At 41.1% G+C, this 22,386-nt stretch overlaps 1 protein-coding gene across 4 annotated transcripts in view; it reads left to right on the top strand.

Annotated features, from left to right (window-relative positions):
- goe (endothelin converting enzyme 1) overlaps nucleotides 1-22,386 on the top strand; it is a 309,104-nt gene that overhangs the window by 28,291 nt on the left and 258,427 nt on the right. For 2 of the 4 annotated variants that reach the window (XM_073977156.1, XM_073977157.1), the window contains 3 exons: nucleotides 13,546-13,885; nucleotides 14,031-14,366; nucleotides 14,463-14,624. In XM_073977156.1, coding sequence (XP_073833257.1) covers nucleotides 13,627-13,885; nucleotides 14,031-14,366; nucleotides 14,463-14,624 — 757 coding nt within the window. In that variant the 5' untranslated portion in view covers nucleotides 13,546-13,626. Of the gene's footprint in view, nucleotides 1-13,545; nucleotides 13,886-14,015; nucleotides 14,367-14,462; nucleotides 14,625-22,386 lie in introns of all 4 variants that reach the window. The other 2 variants (XM_073977155.1, XM_073977154.1) reach the window with 1 other exon arrangement.

Below are 22,386 nucleotides of genomic sequence, written 5' to 3'. Positions count from 1 at the left end.
TTAAAGTTTATGATGGCAGATTTACCTTCATACCATTATTTGATTTATCCCGAATTAAGTCAGTCAAAGTTTGTGGGTCATCCCATAAAATACATTTCCACCGGGTACTTCTTCAAAACTATTTCTCATCATATAAACTAAACAAAACAAAAAACGTTTTGTTGAGCATTTAAAAAAAAACTCATATCTTTATAGGAGTAGTATTGCGATATTACCGCCAAGTATCTACGAACGACGATGACGACAACGTCATTGTGTTTTAATTTAGGTTATCGCACAAAGTGTTTTGTTTGAAATCTCTCGACTGATTAAATCATAAAAAAACGTTTACAAACTATAGAACAAACACAGAATGTGTTATTGTTGTTGGTAGTGTTTTTTGAACATCATTTCTCAATTAATTGTGGTTTACAAATGTACACTCCCGGCAGAAAGCATTCTCTGGGGGATTTTATTTTAATTTTTATTTTCATCATTCATTTTACGTTTTTTTTTAATCACTCACTAAGGTGAGTTCTAGGTATTCTCTTCACTCAGTTTAGTTAGTTATCTTATCTCAAGAATATAATCAAAACAATGAAATACCTCGTATATATTTTTCTCACATTTTCTGTACACTCCCAACGACTATCTGACTTATAGACATATTTCAAAGAATTAACTTTCCGCGTTTTGTTTTTAAATTTAAAGATAATTTTGCGTTCATAATTCATTTTTAGATTTTTTAGTCACTGTCTTAAATAAAGTAATGGATAACGTACTCTACATCACGTTATTCATTACTTCATTAAACAAAGTGACTAAAAAATCGATCGATTCCAATACGCGTAACAGATTTCAACTACTCTCCGCTACTTTTAGACGTTGATAAGCCATTTTTTAATATCTTAGACAGCCGACATTGGTGAAGTCCAAATTTTGTCCATTGGACACCCGAAAACCTTATCGAGTTATATTTCTGGCTACGTCGGTTGTATCAATTTTCTTCCTGTTCCCTTTGTTGTGCATTTCTGGTGATATCAATCAAAAATTTATTTGTCTTTATTTACTGACAATATGCCACTTTAATACAACCATCCGTTGGTCATTTATTGCCAATAAAGAGATTGTCATTTTTAATGACAAAACATAAATAGTTGTCAAAATTTAAATTCATTCATTTTTCGGCGGCAATAATAAATCATAATTTTATTCCTGGCCTTCTTCTTCGCTTTTTTTTGATACGTTGACTTTTTTAATTGAATTGAAATCATTTTTTATGCCAATATGTCAGTCAAAAGATAAGTCAACTTACTGCTGAGCAGCTACATACACACACCATACAAAAAAAGAGACATCATTTTTGAAATTATTCAATTTTTGTGATTGTTGTTGTTGGTTCTAGGTAGTAGTCATTGTCTGAAAATTTTTGCTGTTTAAAAATGGAGCAGTTATGTATGTGACTGTTTGCGGTTGATGTTATTGGGGTGACAGTGGGTTCGAAAATATGGTATTCAATATACAGAAAAACCGTAAGAGGCCTCAGGTATATAGCAGACCCCTTTTGAAGGAATTCTATACACAGAAGACCCTTTACATGTTTTCTATTCACAAAGGACCCTTTAGAGGTCTTCCAAAGCTAGAAGACTCTCAAGAGATCGTTTGAACACAGAAAATCCCTCAGATGTTTTCAATACATAGAAAACCGTTTACAGATCTTTTATATTCAGAAGACCCTTTAAGGTCCTCTATATTCAGAAGACACTTTAGAGATCTTCTGTATTCAGAAGACACTTTAGAGATCTTCTGTATTCAGAAAACTGTTTGAAGTTATTTTATGTTCAAAAGACCCTTCTGAGAACTTCTATATTCAAAAGACTCTTTAGAGGCCTTCTAAAGAAAGAAAACCCTTTGGAGGTCTTCTATATTCAGAAGACCCTTTACAGGCTTTCTATATATAGAAAAATCCTTTAGAGGTATTATATATATTCAGAAGACCCTTTGGGAGTCTTTTATATTCAGAAGACCATTTAGAGGTCTTCTATAGTCAGAAGATCCTTTGCGAGTGTGCATTCATGGGCTTCTATAGATCCCCTCTAAAAGAAAGGGCGCTTCTATAGAGTCTTTCCGAAATAAAGGGTGTTTCTATAGAACCTTTCTGAAAGGAAAGTTTTTCTATAGACCCTTTCTGAAAGAAAGGGTGCTTCTATAGACCCTTTCTGAAAGAAAGGGTGCTTCTATAGACCCTTTCTGAAAGAAAGGGTGCTTCTGTAGACCCTTTCTGAAAGAAAGGGTGCTTCTATAGACCCTTTCTGAAAGAAAGGGTGCTTCTATAGACCCTTTCCGAAAGAAAGGGTGCTTCTATAGAGCCTTTCCGAAAGAAAGGGTGCTTCTATAGAGCCTTTCCGAAAGAAAGAGTGCTTCTATAGACCCTTTCTCAAAGAAAGGGTGCTTCTATAGACCTTTTCTCAAAGAAAGGGTGCTTCTATAGACCCTTTCTCAAAGAAAGGGTGCTTCTATAGACCCTTCCTCAAAGAAAGGGTGCTTCTATAGACCCTTCCTCAAAGAAAGGGTGCTTCTATAGACCCTTCCTCAATGAAAGGGTGCTTCTATAGACCCTTCCTCAAAGAAAGGGTGCTTCTATAGACCCTTCCTCAAAGAAAGGGTTCTTCTATAGTCACCTTTTCTCAAAGAAAGGGTGCTTCTATAGTCCCTTTCCCAAAGAAAGGGTGCTTCTATAGACCCTTTCTCAAAGAAAGGGTGCTTCTATAGACGATTTCTCAAAGAAAGGGTGCTTCTATAGACGATTTCTCAAAGAAAGGGTGCTTCTATAGACCCTTCCTGAAAGAAAGGGTGCTTCTATAGACACCTTTCTCAAAGAAAGGGTGCTTCTATAGACCCTTTCTGAAAGAAAGGGTGCTTCTATAGACCCTTTCTGAAAGAAAGGGTGCTTCTATAGACCCTTTCTGAAAGAAAGGGTGCTTCTATAGACCCTTTCTGAAAGAAAGGGTGCTTCTATAGACCCTTTCTGAAAGAAAGGGTGCTTCTATAGACCCTTTCTGAAAGAAAGGGTGCTTCTATAGACCCTTTCTGAAAGAAAGGGTGCTTCTATAGACCCTTTCCGAAAGAAAGGGTGCTTCTATAGAGCCTTTCCGAAAGAAAGGGTGCTTCTATAGAGCCTTTCCGAAAGAAAGGGTGCTTCTATAGAGCCTTTCCGAAAGAAAGAGTGCTTCTATAGACCCTTTCTCAAAGAAAGGGTGCTTCTATAGACCCTTTCTCAAAGAAAGGGTGCTTCTATAGACCCTTCCTCAAAGAAAGGGTGCTTCTATAGACCCTTCCTCAAAGAAAGGGTGCTTCTATAGACCCTTCCTCAAAGAAAGGGTGCTTCTATAGACCCTTCCTCAAAGAAAGGGTTCTTCTATAGTCACCTTTTCTCAAAGAAAGGGTGCTTCTATAGTCCCTTTCCCAAAGAAAGGGTGCTTCTATAGACCCTTTCTCAAAGAAAGGGTGCTTCTATAGACGATTTCTCAAAGAAAGGGTGCTTCTATAGACCCTTTCTCAAAGAAAGGGTGCTTCTATAGACCCTTTCTCAAAGAAAGGGTGCTTCTATAGACCCTTTCTCAAAGAAAGGGTTCTTCTATAGACCCTTCCTCAAAGAAAGGGTGCTTCTATAGACCCTTCCTCAAAGAAAGGGTGCTTCTATAGACCCTTCCTCAAAGAAAGGGTGCTTCTATAGACCCTTCCTCAAAGAAAGGGTTCTTCTATAGTCACCTTTTCTCAAAGAAAGGGTGCTTCTATAGTCCCTTTCCCAAAGAAAGGGTGCTTCTATAGACCCTTTCTCAAAGAAAGGGTGCTTCTATAGACGATTTCTCAAAGAAAGGGTGCTTCTATAGACCCTTTCTCAAAGAAAGGGTGCTTCTATAGACCCTTTCTCAAAGAAAGGGTGCTTCTATAGACCCTTTCTCAAAGAAAGGGTGCTTCTATAGACCCTTTCTCAAAGAAAGGGTGCTTCTATAGACCCTTTCTCAAAGAAAGGGTGCTTCTATAGACCCTTTCTCAAAGAAAGGGTGCTTCTATAGACCCTTTCTCAAAGAAAGGGTGCTTCTATGGACCCTTTTTCAAAGAAAGGGTGCTTCTATAGACCCTTTCTCAAAGAAAGGGTTCTTCTATAGACCCTTCCTCAAAGAAAGGGTGCTTCTATAGACCCTTCCTCAAAGAAAGGGTGCTTCTATAGCCACCTTTCTCAAAGAAAGGGTGCTTCTATAGTCCCTTTCCCAAAGAAAGGGTGCTTCTATAGTCCCTTTCTCAAAGAAAGGGTGCTTCTATAGTCCCTTTCTCAAAGAAAGGGTGCTTCTATAGTCCCTTTCTCAAAGAAAGGGTGCTTCTATAGACCCTTTCTCAAAGAAAGGGTGCTTCTATAGACCCTTTCTCAATGAAAGGGTGCTTCTATAGAGCCTTTCTCAAAGAAAGGGTGCTTCTATAGACCCTTTCTCAAAGAAAGGGTGCTTCTATAGACCCTTTCTCAAAGAAAGGGTGCTTCTATAGACCCTTTCTCAAAGAAAGGGTGCTTCTATAGACCCTTTCTCAAAGAAAGGGTGCTTCTATAGACCCTTTCTCAAAGAAAGGGTGCTTTTATAGACCCTTTCTTAAAGAAAGGGTGCTTTTATAGCCCATTTCTCAAAGAAAGGGTGCTTCTATAGTCCCTTTCTCAAAGAAAGGGTGCTTCTATAGTCCCTTTCTCAAAGAAAGGGTGCTTCTATAGTCCCTTTCTCAAAGAAAGGGTGCTTCTATAGTCCCTTTCTCAAAGAAAGGGTGCTTCAATAGTCCCTTTCTCAAAGAAAGGGTGCTTCTATAGTCCCTTTCTCAAAGAAAGGGTGCTTCTATAGAACATTTATCAAAGAAAGGGTGCTTCTATAGAACCTTCCTCAAAGAAAGGGTGATTCTATAGAACCTATCTCAAAGAAAGGGAGCTTCTATAGAACCTTTCTCAAAGAAAGGGTGCTTCTATAGAACCTTTCTCAAATAAAGGGTGCTTCTATAGTCCCTTTCTCAAAGAAAGGGTGCTTCTATAGTCCCTTTCTCAAAGAAAGGGTGCTTCTATAGTCCATTTCTCAAAGAAAGGGTGCTTCTATAGTCCCTTTCTCAAAGAAAGGGTGCTTCTATAGTCCCTTTCTCAAAGAAAGGGTGCTTCTATAGTCCCTTTCTCAAAGAAAGGGTGCTTCTATAGTCCCTTTCTCAAAGAAAGGGTGCTTCTATAGTCCCTTTCTCAAAGAAAGGGTGCTTCTATAGTCCCTTTCTCAAAGAAAGGGTGCTTCTATAGTCCCTTTCTCAAAGAAAGGGTGCTTCTATAGTCCCTTTCTCAAAGAAAGGGTGCTTCTATAGTCCCTTTCTCAAAGAAAGGGTGCTTCTATAGTCCCTTTCTCAAAGAAAGGGTGCTTCTATAGTCCCTTTCTCAAAGAAAGGGTGCTTCTATAGTTCCTTTCTCAATGAAAGGGTGCTTCTATAGTCCCTTTCTCAAAGAAAGGGTGCTTCTATAGTCCCTTTCTCAATGAAAGGGTGCTTCTATAGTCCCTTTCTCAATGAAAGGGTGCTTCTATAGTCCCTTTCTCAATGAAAGGGTGCTTCTATAGTCCCTTTCTCAATGAAAGGGTGCTTCTATAGTCCCTTTCTCAATGAAAGGGTGTTTCTATAGTCCCTTTCTCAATGAAAGGGTGCTTCTATAGTCCCTTTCTCAATGAAAGGGTGCTTCTATAGTCCCTTTCTCAATGAAAGGGTGCTTCTATAGTCCCTTTCTCAATGAAAGGGTGCTTCTATAGTCCCTTTCTCAATGAAAGGGTGCTTCTATAGTCCCTTTCTCAATGAAAGGGTGCTTCTATAGTCCCTTTCTCAATGAAAGGGTGCTTCTATAGTCCCTTTCTCAATGAAAGGGTGCTTCTATAGTCCCTTTCTCAATGAAAGGGTGCTTCTATAGTCCCTTTCTCAATGAAAGGGTGCTTCTATAGTCCCTTTCTCAATGAAAGGGTGCTTCTATAGTCCCTTTCTCAATGAAAGGGTGCTTCTATAGTCCCTTTCTCAATGAAAGGGTGCTTCTATAGTCCCTTTCTCAATGAAAGGGTGCTTCTATAGTCCCTTTCTCAATGAAAGGGTGCTGCTATAGTCCCTTTCTCAATGAAAGGGTGCTTCTATAGTCCCTTTCTCAATGAAAGGGTGCTTCTATAGTCCCTTTCTCAATGAAAGGGTGCTTCTATAGTCCCTTTAGAGGTCTTATGATCGAAGAAGACCCTTTAGAGGTCTTCTGAACGCAGAAGATCCTTTAGATGTATTTTAGGCAAAGAAGATCCTTTTGGGTCTTTTACGCATGGAAACCATTCAGAGGTATTCCGATCTATTCTATCTGATTGTCTTTGTTTAAAAATATACATCCAACATTTATCCACATTCACATTGACCACTTGTTGTTGTTGTGAATGATCTCACAAACTAAATACGCGACAATGCGTTTACTGCTGATGCCCCAGCTCATGTTGTGGCTAGCTTTTGTTGATCATCTTGGGCTTTTTGTTCTGTTACAGTTCAGTGTCATTATTATTCGCATGTGAACTCAGGCTATGCGCAGCTAAATTGTCATCAATTGCAACCAATTTAAATATGAAAAAAAGACAAACATGTCGAATTCTACACTCCGCTCCTTTTATAGACGTGCTGCGGAAAAAAGATAAATATTTGTCTAAGGCAAATTTAATGAACAATAAAGGCATGGATGAATGAATACATAATGCATATGAATGTAAATGTATGAAATGGAAGATGATAACTAAAGACAAATTAAGACAAGGAAAACATTTAGGTATTTAGCTATTTTTATTAAGGTGGATTATGCGAATGTGACACTACTATTCGTGATGCTAAAGATTAATGGGGTGGGAATCAATAAATTTCTGAGTTGTCGTTTCTTGTGTTCTACAAAAAACAATAGTCAAAAAAGTTGTCAAATTAAACAACTTTTGAAAAACCTGTAATTTTTTTCATAAAAGAGGAAGTTAAATTTCTCCATTTATCGGTATTTAGACAAATTTTAACTAGGTTGCCCTTTGGTTTTGTTTCGTATTTTCCAGATATAACTTATGTACAGGACGAAGTTTATTATTAGTAAAAACTTGTAATTAATTTAATTAATTGGGATATTAATTGACCTTTGGGGAGTTCTGTTGAAATATGATGTCTAGCAGATGTCTATGATATGATGTCTATGCTACGATTGTTCCGCTGGTGGTCGCATGTCAGATGTGAGTGGCTTGAGAATAGTCGATGTTAATAACTTCTATATATGAGGTGAGGTAACTTTGAAGGTTTTTTCCTTCATGTATTGAAAGGTCCTCGCAATGTTGCCGACGACAGACAATGTTGCCGACGTTTGACGTTCTAAACCACAGACAATCTTCCGAACTGGAAGACATAATAAAATGTCTGCCTCTATCATCAGCTAATAACTGAATTAGAAATTATTAAATAAAGCCTAATTTTTAATAATGCTGTTATTATAATTGACCAATTAGTATCCAGTTTCATAAACAGAACTTCGAAGTAGCAATTAAAACATTTCTAGCTTTTCTTTTTGTTCTACTTTCTGGGGTGCGTGTTTTCATCGTTTTTATTTAATCTTAATAGTCAAGGTCAAGGTTATGTTTGTATTTTCTTCTTTGTCTAACATTTTGATAACCCCATTTTTTTGGTTTTGTGTAAAGATCAGCAAAGAGTGGCGTACAGACGACACCAGCATCACCAGTAAGTGGTAAAGATGCCATAAGCGAACCAATGGACGGACGCTGTGGTAGGGAAAGAGTTAATTGGTTTTTAATTGATTTGACAGTAGTTGCTACCCCTGCAACGAACTGAAGATTTATAGTTATGAACCATCTTGTCCGGTTATTAACATAAAACTTTAATGGATTCAATCAAAAATTCATCACTTAATGAATGATGAAGAGAAACCAAACAGAAACATAAACAAATTGGAGAAATTTGTGGATTCGTTTGCTGTGATGATCGTTATAGTTGTTAGACTGATTGTCTGCGGGTTGCAGCACGTGCAGTGCGAAATTAGGTAGCGAGTGCAGATGCTTTTATATGAAATTGAGGTTATATTTTTGAAGAGTCATGGGAAAAGGTGACGAATGCTCAAGAAGTCACTGATGGCCGATTTGATCCAAATTTGTACATCGTACTGCCAAACGTACATCGAGTTGCAAGAGGTCTATATTGTACAACTCCTTTGGGTACCTTCTTCACAAAAGTTACAAAATATCACTTATGTGCAGTTAGAGGATCGCTTTAAAATTTCCCCCAGTGGAGAGTTTGTGGTACTGATTACAACGATAATTATTTTTTTCGTGCGAAAGTCTACACTTCTTGACATAAAGGCCTGAAATCTGGAAAAAAATCTTACGATGGCTAAATTAAATGGTTAATAATTGTTCGAGAATTATGTTGAACGGTCTTCCCATTCCATATAGCAGTGAATCGATATGCACCCAACAGTACCTCCAACTACTCCAGTCATGTATTGAAGTAATTTGTTTATTATAATGAATGCCGAATAATTTGCATTTACTTCATATCCGTTCAGTCTTTAATATTTAAATTTTTCGCTGTTGAAGTCAGCTAGCTATTGCTGGGGACTTGATATCCACCAAGGTAATCCAGGGTGAGCAGTTATTTGCGTTGGCAATTTTTGGAAAGAGCAGTCATAGTCCTGTTAATACATTGCACACAGATAAATACTTCTTTACGATGCCACAAGCCTCGGATTATTTTTTAAGGCTTCAACGTGAAATCCAAAAATAGTAGTATATAAGCAGATAAATATATGTGATGCCTTTAACTCTATACAATTCTTTGCCGATCACCATAACTCAAGTTCCCGAACTCCATTATCGTTATCAACCGAAAAATCATCCAGCCAATCACCCTTATCACCGGCATCACCAAGCCTGTCGATGGGTTGTAACCACAAACTTCCCGGAATTGGTTCAATAGATTTGGTCGGGTAGTGTTGTGCTGACGTGTAAGAAGAAATGTTTGCCATCTTTCAGGAGACCTTCTTGCCTTCCATAACAAGACCTCCTGATCTTCTATAGGAAAACCTACTGTCTTCTATAAGAAGACCTGCTTGTCATATATTAGAAGATCTTCTTATTTCATTCTTATGACATGGCCTAGCCATCGCAATCGTTGTATCTCGATTCGTTCAACTACATTGATGTCATTGTATAGTTGATAAAGCTCGTTGTTCATACGACGCCGATATTCGCCGTCAACACATATTGGCCCGTAGATCTTTCGAAGAATTTTTCTCTCGAACACACCAAGCACTGCCTTATCTGCTTGAGCAAGTACCCATGCTTCGGAACCATACATTAGCACGGGTAGTATCAGTGTTTTGTAAAGTGTTACTGCTTACTCAGCGCAAAGTAGCATCTGTTAGCCAACACTATTCTTCTTCGTATTTCACAACTGATGTTATTTGTTGTGTTTATGGCGGTGCCGAGGTAGACGAAGTCCTTTACTACCTCAAACGCGTCGATACCATCAACTTGGTTTGTTCGCCGTTTACTGCCAGACCAACTTTAGCAGATTCTCTTTCGACTTTTGCAAAGGTGTCAGTTTCTTCCTTTACCGATCGACCCATGATGTCAATGTCGTCGGCATAAGCCAGTAACATACGGCTGTTCGTGTATATCGTTCCATTTCTTCGCGTCTCGTATGACATTTTCCAGCAGAATGAGCTTTGCAGGAATACCAAAATCGGACATGGCTTGGAACACCTTTGAACGTATAGGTCTGTCGAATGCTGCTTTATAATCGACGAAAAGATGGAAGGTTTCGATCTGCATTTCTTGGGTCTTTTCCAGGATTTGTCTCAAGGTAAATATCTGGTCAATGGTGGATTTGCCAGGTCTAAAGCCGCACTGATAGGGTCCAGTAATTTCATTGACCATAGGCTTTAGTCTCTCACACAATATGCCAGATACTATCTTATATGCAATTGGGAGCAGACTTATGCCCCTGTAATTGGAGCACACAGTCTTATCACCCTTCCTGTGGACTGGACATAGGATGCTCACGTTCCAATCGTCGGGTACGCGTTCTTCCTGCCAGATGGTGCTAACTAGCTGAAGCATACACCTTATCAGCGTGTCGCCTCCGGTTTTAAACAGCTCGGCTGGACGGCCATCTGCTCCTGCCGTCTTATTATTCTTCAGCCGGTTTATTGATGTCCTTACCTCATCTTGGCTGCGCGGTATACATTCAATACCATCTTCTGGGATTGGATCTGTGGTATCTTCGCCGTCTTCACTGCTATCGGATACCAACGGTTTGGAAAAATATTCTTTCCATATCCTGAGCACACTATCTGTATCAGTTACCAAATTACCTTGTTGGCCTCTACAGGAGGATGTGCCTGTACCAAAGCCATCAGTTTGATGCTTCACACTTTGGTAGAATTTTCGGACTTCGTTCTGTCTCCTGTATATCTCTATTTGTTCACACTCCCTCTTTGATTAGGCAGTTGGGTCAGTTGAGTGGAATATGCTGTGGCTATCTGTTGTGTTTGCAGCTTAGCGATGTCCAACTTTCGTGTTGTGTCTGTCCGTGCTTTATTTGCAACGTTTAGACGGGTACGTACCTTTGCTGCAACGAGGTAATGTTCCGAATCTATGTGTGCTCCTCGGAACGATCGTACATCCAACACGCTTGATGAATGTCTTCCATCTATCACAACGTGATAAATTTGATTTATTGTTCTTTGGTCTGGAGACAGCCAAGTGCCCTTATGAATATCGAGATGCTTAAATCTGGTACTGCTAACTACCATGTTTTTTGCCGCTGCGAAGTCTATCAGTCTCATTCCATTGTCTGATGTTTCACTATGTAGACTGAATTTCCCGACTGTTGGTCCAAAGATATTCTCCTTTCCAATTTTGGCATTAAAATCGCCTAGTATAATTTTAATGTCATGGGCAGGACAACGGTCATAAGTTTATTCTAAGCGCTCGTAGAATATATCTTTGGTCTGTTCGTCCTTGTCTTCGGTTGGAGCATGAGCGCAGATAAAGCTGATGTTGAAGAATTTTGCTTTTAATCGATTTGTAGCAAGTCTTTCATTCACTGGGGTGAAGCTGGAGACCAGATGTTTTAACCTCTGATCAACTACAAAACCCCAACCAAACTCATGCTTTGCGTCATGGCAGCTATAATACATTACGTCACCTTTAGGTGTTGTTGTGACATCTTTCCCAGTCCATCGCATTCCCTGTATGGCAGTAATGTCGGCCTTGTACTCTTTAAGTACATCTTCCAGATATACATCGGGTTCGAATATGGACTATATCGGTGCACTTCTTCGGTTACTTTTCACACAAAATTCGGATAAAGTTAAGCTTAAAAGCTCCTCTCGGATCGTTTTGAAATTTCAGTATGTCAGTATGTTGTCTTTGCGGCTCCCTTTATGAAGGTACAAAAAGCTCCAAGATACCCTGACGGCACCAACCAAAATGGCAAATCCGCAAAATAATTCTCGCAGGGAGTTTCTGATTGGTGCAGACTTTGTACATCTTATTATTTAATCCAATCATGTATCACTATATCGGTCCCCTCCTTCGGGTACCTCTCACACATATTTCCAAAAAAAAGTGAAGTTTAAGAGCTTCTCTCGCATCGTTTTGATTTTTTTTTTCAGTAGGTTGTTCTAGTGGCTCGACGAAGTTCATCATACCCGTTTCTATGTGGAGCCACCTCTGCTGTCAAATTTGGTCTCACTTCGGGTATTCGACCACCAGATACATAGTTAGGATGATTTCCGGAACATCCTTTCTGCTACGTGAACATCAAAAAGGTTGGGCAGTACTCTGAAGTGAACTCTTTGAAACTAGGCCAATTGCCTTTGTGATGATTGATAAAAGTGCGGTGTTCAGAGGTCGGTCGGCTGATATATACCATTATAGGGAGATAGTCCGACCCACGAGAAACAACGGGATGCCATGTGATGTCATATGTTAGACCAGGTGATACGATGGTTATGTCTGGCTAGCTATTCTTGTGGAGGCGTCATCATTGACCGTGAAAAACGTAGATAGATCAATCTGGTCCGCTAGCGCTATAGTCCTTAGGTCATTGCCTAGCACCGAATACCCCAACTCAATGATGAGCATTAAGGATCCCTAATGTTGACCTATATCCTTAAGTACAGCTATTAATCGGCGGGTGGTATACGTTAACCCACTATACCTTGGGTGTTCTACAACTGAATGCTACGCCCTGTATCTGTATTGAACAGACTGGTGCAAAGGAAAATCCAGTCATCCATTTCCACTTCTTATCTTTCTTCAGTACGTTGTAACCATCACAACGTTGTAAGCTGCAGTTGTTCTTGAGTTTAGTTTCCTGTTCCGCTGCGAGCATGATATTATTCCGTCTCATAATGTTCACTTAAAAGCCAATACTTTTGGAGATATAAGCACCGAGATATACTAATATTTTACGCCACTTCTTCATACATGACTTAGATTTGTTCAGGTTTTTTTGTTCGTCTACGCTGAGGTAATGGGTCTGTCAGGGGAATAAGTAGGTCCATTGTTTGTGATACCTATCCTAACAATGCGATAAATATAGATGAGCTAAGTAAATGATATTTCTTTTTGATATATGGATCTGTTATTGTTTCTTTGCATAGTCATATGCTGAGGGCTAAGCTGCCGTCAAAGTGATTTTTCCTGAGAATATAGCCTGAAGGATGCAAAAAACCCCTATAACACTGTTTGTAGTGGTAGTAACTCTGTAGTAACTGTCGAACGGTAAACGTGTTTTTCAGGGGCAAGTCCATACATATTGAGAAAACAGCCCCTATGTAGTGGCTGGAGAGCACAATAACTCTCGAACTGATAAAACGATTTGATTCAAAATTTTGCCTTCGTCATATTTTGGCCAAACTTAGTTTCAGTTCGAAGATGGTCAATACCGGTCCACAACTTGCGGTTCTTCCCTCCAATATTTACAAAAAACGTCACCTAAATGGTATGCACGATGTATCTTGAACGGGCCAACCAATTTTGTCCAAACTTTGGATCTTCTAATATTTGTCCAAGTTTAGTTTAACTTCTAAAATGGCCCATAATTGTCCTCTCCTTGAAATGAAATAACACTAGTCATATTTATCTACCGATATCTATCGAAAAGATATGACTCCCAAAAAAAGATCCAATTCCATAATGTCGATCCATTCCTTTAACTACCTCCTCCGGAACATTTTTGAAATTTAATCCTAATCCACATTTTTGTCGACAAGTTCAAATGTCCAAAAAGGGCCAAAAATTCTGGAAAAAAATCCTAAACACATTTGATCTGTCCGTAGATGAAAGTTTCAATCCACATAGGCTGAGGGAATATCTCTGTCGGCAAAGCCGACTGATACTTTTTTACTTGTTTTATTTTCATTTTGTGGTATATTGGATATCCATGTAATATTCCAACCTAACTGAACCTTTCTCTCATTTTATCTATTTTCAGTATCCACAAATTATAATGTTCCAGAATTTATAGTACTAACTGCCCCCGCAATCTGAAAGAATAATCGAAAATCTAAAAAAAATGTCCATAAATCAACAAAAATATCGCCCTAGTATTGCCTCCATAGATGAAGTTGATGATCGTAATTTAAAAATGGATGATGCCAAGCAGCATATCGAAGGCAGTGAAACTGCACCGCTTACCACAAATCAGCTGAAGCTGAATATCGATCAAAATGTTGCAGCCAAAGATTTGGAGGCACAAAATTCACAACAAGAAAATGAAGCGCAGGCAGAGACGCCAATATCAGGAGGGCTGGGATCTTTAAATGGTTTTAGAGGTAAGTTGCAGGCTCATGACCATTTCAATTCTCAAATTTCATTTTGTAAATACTTGCACACATTCACATCATTAATTCATGCCCATTTGGTTTTCTTGTTTCTGTCTTGGTTGGGTGGTGTTTTCTTTAGCTTTCCTACTTCCAGGTCGCCGTTCTTTTGATGCCCTCAAGAGTCTGTCGCGCAAACGTCGCATTCTGTACATCACCACTGCCTGCCTATGTGCCACCCTGCTAATCATCATCATAATGATGATTGCCTTTTGGCCAGAAGTGCCATTCTATTTAAAGGCTGAATTATGCTTAGAAAAAGAATGTGTCGAGGCTAGTCGACAGATACTGCTGTGGTCGAATACATCCAAATGTCCCTGCCATGATACGTATGATTGGGCTTGCGGTAATTTTGATCGTGAATATGGTGAAAATGATTACTATGTCATTAAGAAAGGAGAATGGAATTATAAGACTTTTAATGAATATCAAGGTAAGTTGGAGGGAGGAGAGGAAAGAGAGAGAAATAATTCTGAAAAAATTGAATAATGGTTATTTATGTGACTCTTTTTGTTATTTTGTCTTCCAGAACTAAATGAATTGAATCGTTTTATTTCAATGCTGCCAGCATCGACTGGCACCTATTCCGTTGAGTCAATGATTTCGAATTTATACCGTTCCTGTCGTGAAATCGATTCGCTGGATAAATCACAATCGGAAATGCTATTGAAAAAAGCAATGCAATCAATAGGTAAGTGAGTTTCTTCAAGGTTCATAACTACCATGAAATTGTACATAATATCAATGAAAATGTTCATTAATTTTAAGCTAACATACATATTTATGAAACATGTTCATTAAAGCAACTAAATCGTTGTTGTTGTAACAGTATTTATTCTTGTACGTTTGAGTGTTCGTTCTTCTGCTCAGACTGGCTCTGGGTCTAACTCCAGTTCTAGGAAAGTGGCTGCTTCTATCCACAGATCCACTGGAGCTAGGTGAGTAGGTTGAAAAGGTGGGCCTGCTGGGCACGGAGCGATCGACTGCAATATCCCGAGCGTAGTTAGACCAAAACTACTCTGGTTTGTCGTGGCAGATGACGCTTCTCAGCTGCGATAGATGGGGGATGTACTCCGATGGCTTTATTCACACTGTATTTGCTTATGACCTTAGCAACTGCTTCCGTGTGAATGCTATTTAATCATGATTGATATGCCTGTTGATATGGGGGTTCTCTTCTGTATCGTTGGATCTCTTTCTCTTAATCGTAGATATCATCCTTGATGTGCCTGGGTGTGTCGGGCCTACCTACCAGATGGTGATTAGGATGGCTCTAACGGTAACACCCGAGCAAGTACTTTACCGAAAGCATCTCATTGTGCTGCTGCACTGGCAGAATCTTTGCCTCCTCATGTAGATGGTCCACTGAAGACATGAGTAGGCACCCTGTTGCTGTTCTCAGGGCGTCATTCTGACAAGCTTGAATCTTTATCTATTGCGTATCACATAAATTCGGGGACCAAACTGTCTCCGAATGGCTTACCACAGACCAACCTATCGCGTTATATGTGGTCAACAAGATTTCTTGATCTGCATCCCAAGAGCTGCCGGCTAGAGACATGAGGACCTTGTTCCTACTTATTAGTTTGTCGCAGATAGCTGTGGCATGCGTGAACGACGTGAACGTAGCGTTGAATGTGGCGCCTAGAATTTTGGGACAGTTTGTTGTCGGAATTCTATACCGTTGACCACGACGTTAAACTCTCATCTCACCTGCGCCATCCATGTGTAGAACAGAGTTGCCGTAGATTCAGTATCGGAATTCTGGATTTTCCTCGCGTGGAAAACGGTGATAAGACCGGTTAAATAGGAGATCAGTCTTTCGGAGATGTCATCATGGAAGGCACCAGACGCCAGGATCGTTCAAAAATCCTCATATGTTACGATCTCGATGGCGTCTGTAGGGGCGGAATACAGGAGAGGTAGATGTTCAACAGTTCCGGAGATAGAGACTTGAGGACCATGTTCCTACTGTTTAGTTTGTCGCAGATAGCTGCGGCATGCGTGGACGACGTGGACGTAGAGTCGAATGTGACAGCTAGAATTTTAGGGCAGTTTGTGGTCGGAATTCTGAACCGTTGGCAATGACATTAAACTCTCCTCTCACCTGCGCCATCAGTGTTATAAACAGAGTGACCGTAGATATAGTGGCGGATTTCTGGGTTTTCCTCGTCTGGAAAAAGCTGGTAAGAGCGGTTAAATTGGAGTTCAACCTTTCGCAGATGTCATCAGGGAAGGCACCAGACGCCAGGATCGTTGAATGGTCCTCATACATTACGATCTCGATGACATCTGTAGGGGCGGAATATAGTCGAGGTAGATGTTAAACAGTTCCGGAGATATCACCCCTAGAAACTTGAGGACCTTGTAGCTACTTTTTAGTTTGTCGCAGATAGCTGCGGCATGCGTGGATGGATGTGACCGCTAGAATTTTGGGGCAGTTTGTGGGCGGAATTCTGTACCGTTGACCATGCCATTAAACTCTCCTCTTACCTGCGCAGTCCATGTGATGAACAGAGTGGCCGTCGATTTAGTAGCGGAATTCTGGATTTTCCTCGCGTGGAAAAAGTTGTTAAGATCGTGTAAATAGGAGTTTAGTCTTTCGCAGATGTCATCAGGGAAGGCACCAGACGCCAGGATCGTTGAATGGTCCTCATACATTACGATCTCGATGACATCTGTAGGGGCGGAATACAGGAGACGTAGATGTTCAACAGTTCCGGAGATAGAGACTTGAGGACCATGTTCCTACTGTTTAGTTTGTCGCAGATAGCTGCGGCATGCGTGGACGACGTGGACGTAGAGTCGAATGTGACAGCTAGAATTTTAGGGCAGTTTGTGGTCGGAATTCTGAACCGTTGGCAATGACATTAAACTCTCCTCTCACCTGCGCCATCAGTGTTATGAACAGAGTGACCGTAGATATAGTGGCGGATTTCTGGGTTTTCCTCGTCTGGAAAAAGCTGGTAAGAGCGGTTAAATTGGAGTTCAACCTTTCGCAGATGTCATCAGGGAAGGCACCAGACGCCAGGATCGTTGAATGGTCCTCATACATTACGATCTCGATGACATCTGTAGGGGCGGAATATAGTCGAGGTAAATGTTAAACAGTTCCGGAGATATCACCCCTAGAAACTTGAGGACCTTGTAGCTACTTTTTAGTTTGTCGCAGATAGCTGCGGCATGCGTGGATGACGTGAACGTAGAGTCGGATGTGACCGCTAGAATTTTGGGGCAGTTTGTGGGCGGAATTCTGTACCGTTGACCATGCCATTAAACTCTCCTCTCACCTGCGCAGTCCATGTGATGAACAGAGTGGCCGTCGATTTAGTAGCGGAATTCTGGATTTTCCTCGCGTGGAAAAAGTTGTTAAGATCGTGTAAATAGGAGTTTAGTCTTTCGCAGATGTCATCAGGGAAGGCACCAGACGCCAGGATCGTTGAATGGTCCTCATACATTACGATCTCGATGACATCTGTAGGGGCGGAATACAGGAGAGGTAGATGTTAAACAGTTCCGGAAATATCACCCCAAGAGACTTGAAGACCTTGTTCCTACTTTTTAGTTTGTCGCAGATAGCTGCGGCATGCGTGAACGATGTGAACGTAGCGTTGAAAGTGACCCCTAGAATTTGACATTAAACTCTTCTCTCATCTGCGCCGTCCATGTGATGAACAGAGTGGCCGTAGATTTGGTTTCGGAATTCTGGATTTTCCTCGCGTGGAAAACGGTGATAAGATCGGTTAAATAGGAGTTCAGTCTTTCGCAGATGTCATCAGTGAAGACACCACACGCCAGGATCGTTCAATAACCCTCATACGTTGCGATCTCGATGGCGTCTGTAGGGGCGGAATACAGGAAAGGTAGATGTTAAACAGTTCCGGAGATATCAGCCCACCTTGGGGAACTTCCTGTTCCACACTACGCGGTTTAGACTTCTTGTTCCTGAATTCCACGTACAACTGGGGTCCACACATATAATTGATTATCCAACGTTTTAAGCTTAGCCGGAGGGTTGTCTGCTCAATGTCCTCAAACAGCGTGGAGTGCTTGACAGTATCAAAGGCTTTTGATAAGTCAAGCGCCACCATCACTGTTCTATCACATGGTGGTCTATGGTTGAGTCCCCGACAAATATGTGTGGAGATGGCGTGCAGCGCTGTTTTCGTGCTGCGCTGCTTACGATATCCATGCTGATGATCGGCAACTGGATAGCTATTTCAGACGCTGAGAAGGACTAAGGCCTCAAAGGTCTTTGCTACGCTTAGAAGGACTAAGGCCTCAAGGGTCTTTGCTACGGACGACAAAAGCGAAATCGGGCTGTACGATTCACTTTTGCTGGCATCCTTGCTTGGCTTCCACCCTGCCCATTTTCCAGACTTTGGGAATTAGCTAGCGACAAGTTGTGTACTTTAGTGAGATACTCTACTGCCGGCTCATCAAGCTGTTTCAGCATTACCATGGAGATTCCATCAGGGCCCAATGTTTTGGATGATTTTGCGTTCCTAACGGCATTGGCAACATCATCCATTAAAAACTGTGGTGGTTCCTCCTCGGCAGTAAGAGATCTGATGCGACGTAGTTCTCTTGATCGACAAACTGTCGATTGAAATAATTGGTGCACCTCTTCGGGTCAGTTAACGTAACGTCGCCAAACGTGACTGAGGTCCCATCTTCCTTTCTTCCAGGTTTCGAAAGTGACTTAAACGTTGCCCACAATTTACTTATGTTGCAGCTCTTCAGATGTTTTTACCATTTGTTCCGCTTATGCTCCCCGACCAACCTGTTAACGTCCAGTGTCAGCACCCTGACTCTGAGGTCACTGGGGTTGGCTCGACAAAGCTCATCACGCTCATTTGCTAATCCCGTCGCCTCTGCTGAGAAGTTTGTTCTCACTTCGGGTATTCGACCAGCAGATGTAAGTGATTGGCTGCAGCAGTGATGATGTCTCGGAACGTCCTTTCCGCTACCCGAACATCAGAAGGATTGGGCAGATATCTGAAGCGGTGATTGGTGAACTCTCTGAAATTTGGCCAATCTGCTTTCCCATGATTGACGAAAGTGCGGCGTTCAGAGGTGATGAAACCAGGCGGTCTGCTAATGGAGACAATTATGGAGAGATGGTCTGATCCAAGAGAAATGACGGGTTTCCAGGTGTTATCATTTGTCAGACCAGGTGGCACGACGGTTATGTCACGCGAACAACGACACTCTCCTTTAATTCTGGTAGAGGCGTCCTCATTGACCGTGCAAAACGTAGAGCTATCAATCTGCTCAGCCAGCGCTGTACCTCTCTGGTCGTTTCCGAGGGCCGAATGCCACATCTCATGATGAGCATTAAAGTCCCCCAGGACCAGACGATAATGACCTTCCAAAAGCGGGCTAATGTTAGGCACGTAATCTGAGATACAGCTCTTTCTCGGCGGGATGTATACGTTCAGCAACTCTATCTCGGTAGCTCCACACCTGACTGCTACCCCCATACATTCCATGTAAGGGTCATTAGAGACAGGCTCAAGCGAGATAGGTCTTTATTGGACAGATTGGTGCAATAGAAAAGCCAATCCCCACCTCCACTGGTGCGATCTTTCCTTAGCACATGTAACCATCACAATGTTGTAAGCTACAGTTGTTGTTGAGCTTGGTTTCTTGCACCGCAGCGACCTTGATGTTCTTCCGACTCATGAAATCTACTATTTCTTCCATCTTACCTCGGAGTCCATTGCAATTAAATTGCAAAAAGGATGCATTCTCTGGGATTGGGACAACAACGGTTGGTGTTAAAGGCTGCGCGTGCGGTTGTTGTCGAGGGGACTGCGGGGGAGTTTCGTAGTCAGACGACGAGGGAGTTTTGTAATCCGACGACGACTCACAGGGGACTGCGTTCAAGCAGCATGCAGCAACATACTCCCTGTCGTAGTCCCCACTGCACCCACTCCTGACATCTATTGCATCTCACCGAAGGTTGGATGTGGGTGAAGATGCGGATGTGACAAACTGAGCACAGGGTTTTCCTCCGTCCCGGTACGGACCAAAAGAATTCGGTGCAGGCATTCCGGGATATGCTGCTCCCAACACAGAAAAACGAAACAAATACAAACATATGTACACTGAGGTGGCAGCCGCTGGCCGGATCGATGATTTTGTGTTGTTCTGGGTCAATCCGGTACGAAAGAACCCGCTGCCGTGGGATTGCACTTTCTTCTTTATTCTTTTATTTTTATTATGACAGAAATGAAGCAAGGCAAGAAAGCCAGGCGACGAGGCTGCTTATGTACCCAGGACTTTACATTTACATACCACACTGGCGCCGCATAGCTTACCACAGACCGGCTTATTGCTTTATAAGGGCTCAACAAGGTTTCTTTGTCAGCATCACAGTGTTGCCGGCCTGCGACTTGAGAACCTTGTTCCTACTTCAGATCTTGTAGCAAATATCTGTGGTTTGCGCGAACGTTACATCCATTATCTTGGGGTAGCTAGTGGTCGGTATCAGGGGCAGTGTATTAAGCGGCGGATATTTCCATATTCTTTACATGGAAGAACAGCACTAGGTCATCTTTAGATGATTTCGCGTTTCGGATGACGCCTGCAACATCGCTCATCGTAAATTATGTGTGATACCTCTTCGGCTAGGAGGGCTCTTATACACCGAGATTTTACCGTTGTACCAATTTTGCATTGCTTCAGGTGTTCTACCTTCTTTTTTTTAGCTATGAACCTGTTGACTTCAAGAATGAGTTCTCTAACTCTTGGTTATTCAGGGTTCATACGCTCTGCTCTGCTGGGAAATTAGTTTTTGCTTCTCAGCTACACGAGCATCTGACGGAATGGGCAGCTCTCTGAAGCGATGTTTAGTAAATTCTCTGAACCCTTTCCAATAACCTTTTCCGTGGTTCAGAAAAGTACGGCAGTCAGAGGTTATGAAGTCGGATGGTCGGAAGATTGTCTGAGCGAAGGGGAATAACAGGTTGCTATGACACAATGTTGATGTCTAGCGCTGTGGTGATCTTCTCTTATCCTCGTAGAAGTGTGCAAAATGTGAAACTATCAATTTGATCTGTCAATGCTGTATTCCTCTGGTTTTTGCCTAGGACGGATGGCCCAAGTTCATGACAAGCACTGATGAGGAGACCATTGCAATTGAATTGTAGGAATAATGCATTTTCGGGGCGCTGAACATTAAGATGTGCTGTGTTTGTTGTTGTTTGCGAGTCGATGTTTTCGATGACGAAGTTGGAGACACACTGGGAGATGCTCTGACGCAGCAAGCAGCATCATAACTCCTATCGCAGTAGTCCCAGAGGCGACTAAGAGCAGAGCACTTTCGGAAGTGCTTCTATTCTATACATTTCATCGAAGTTGACATATGGTGGATGCGGATGTGGCAAATGTAACAGGTCCATGGCCCGGGATTCTTCACTATCCCGGCATGGACCAAAATAGCTCGGAGCAGGCATTCCGGGAAATACTTATCGTCGCTTGCCATGGTGAAAATATACAAACACAAAATTGTTGAGGTAAAGGCACCTGGTCGAAGATTCCTTCAAATCAATCCGGCCGCCGTGGGATTTATTAAATTTTTAAACATTAATTTATTAATTCAGTTTTTTTTTTAAATTTTTAATTGCATTTTTATAAGCATTTTTGACCCCCAATATATAAAAAATATCTGTATATAATTTTTGTAAAATAAAAGCTCTGTTCCAGAACTAAAAAGTTTTTACAATTTTTACCACTTTTACACATTTTGCGTTCCCGTACACAAAATTTATATGAAAATCGTTTACGACTTTTACAACTTTTACGACTTTTACCACTTTATAAAGTACGGGAACAGGCCAAATATTTTATTCAATAAAAATTTGAATAATACGACTTTAACAATATAAAGTTTATATTCAAAACAACACGAATACTGTTAATGGCTTGCAGGAGGCAAGTAGGCAGAGCTTTGGACACCACCAAAACCGGATGATGATAAACCACTGCTACCACCAAAGTTACCAGAAGCACCACTGCCAATTGCGGCGCCAGCAACATTACCACCATCCAAAATACCCACAACAGATTGCTGAGGAGCAACACCGGCATCAGTGTGTTCGGAGGTACCTTGGATTTGATCGTATTCAGCTGGAAAGGAAAAACAAAATAATGATTAGGTAGGGAAGTATAGGTTTAAGAAAAGAAATTAAATAGGCTGATTCGATTCGCTCGAAATGAAAAAAGGATATAGAGTCGAATCGAACAAACTCCTGCGAATTACCACCAACATGAAAAATATTTTCAAAAATATTTTTTTAAATCTGTGTATCTACTTCGACCATCAACCAAAACTAAGTTAAGATAATTTTTTTGTTTTAAGGTCGGAACTGAACTGTTCTGAACGTGCAATTCTTCCGGTACCTCCCTTACAAAATTTTGCAAACGTGTAGTTTGTGGACATATCGAAA

This window comes from Musca autumnalis, unplaced genomic scaffold (assembly GCF_047663935.1).
Source record: "Musca autumnalis isolate F117 unplaced genomic scaffold, ASM4766393v1 scaffold_3, whole genome shotgun sequence".
Classification (NCBI taxonomy): Eukaryota; Metazoa; Arthropoda; class Insecta; order Diptera; family Muscidae; genus Musca; species Musca autumnalis.
Note: the sequence above shows the minus strand (reverse complement) of the source record. Positions and strands in the feature narration are given on the sequence as shown.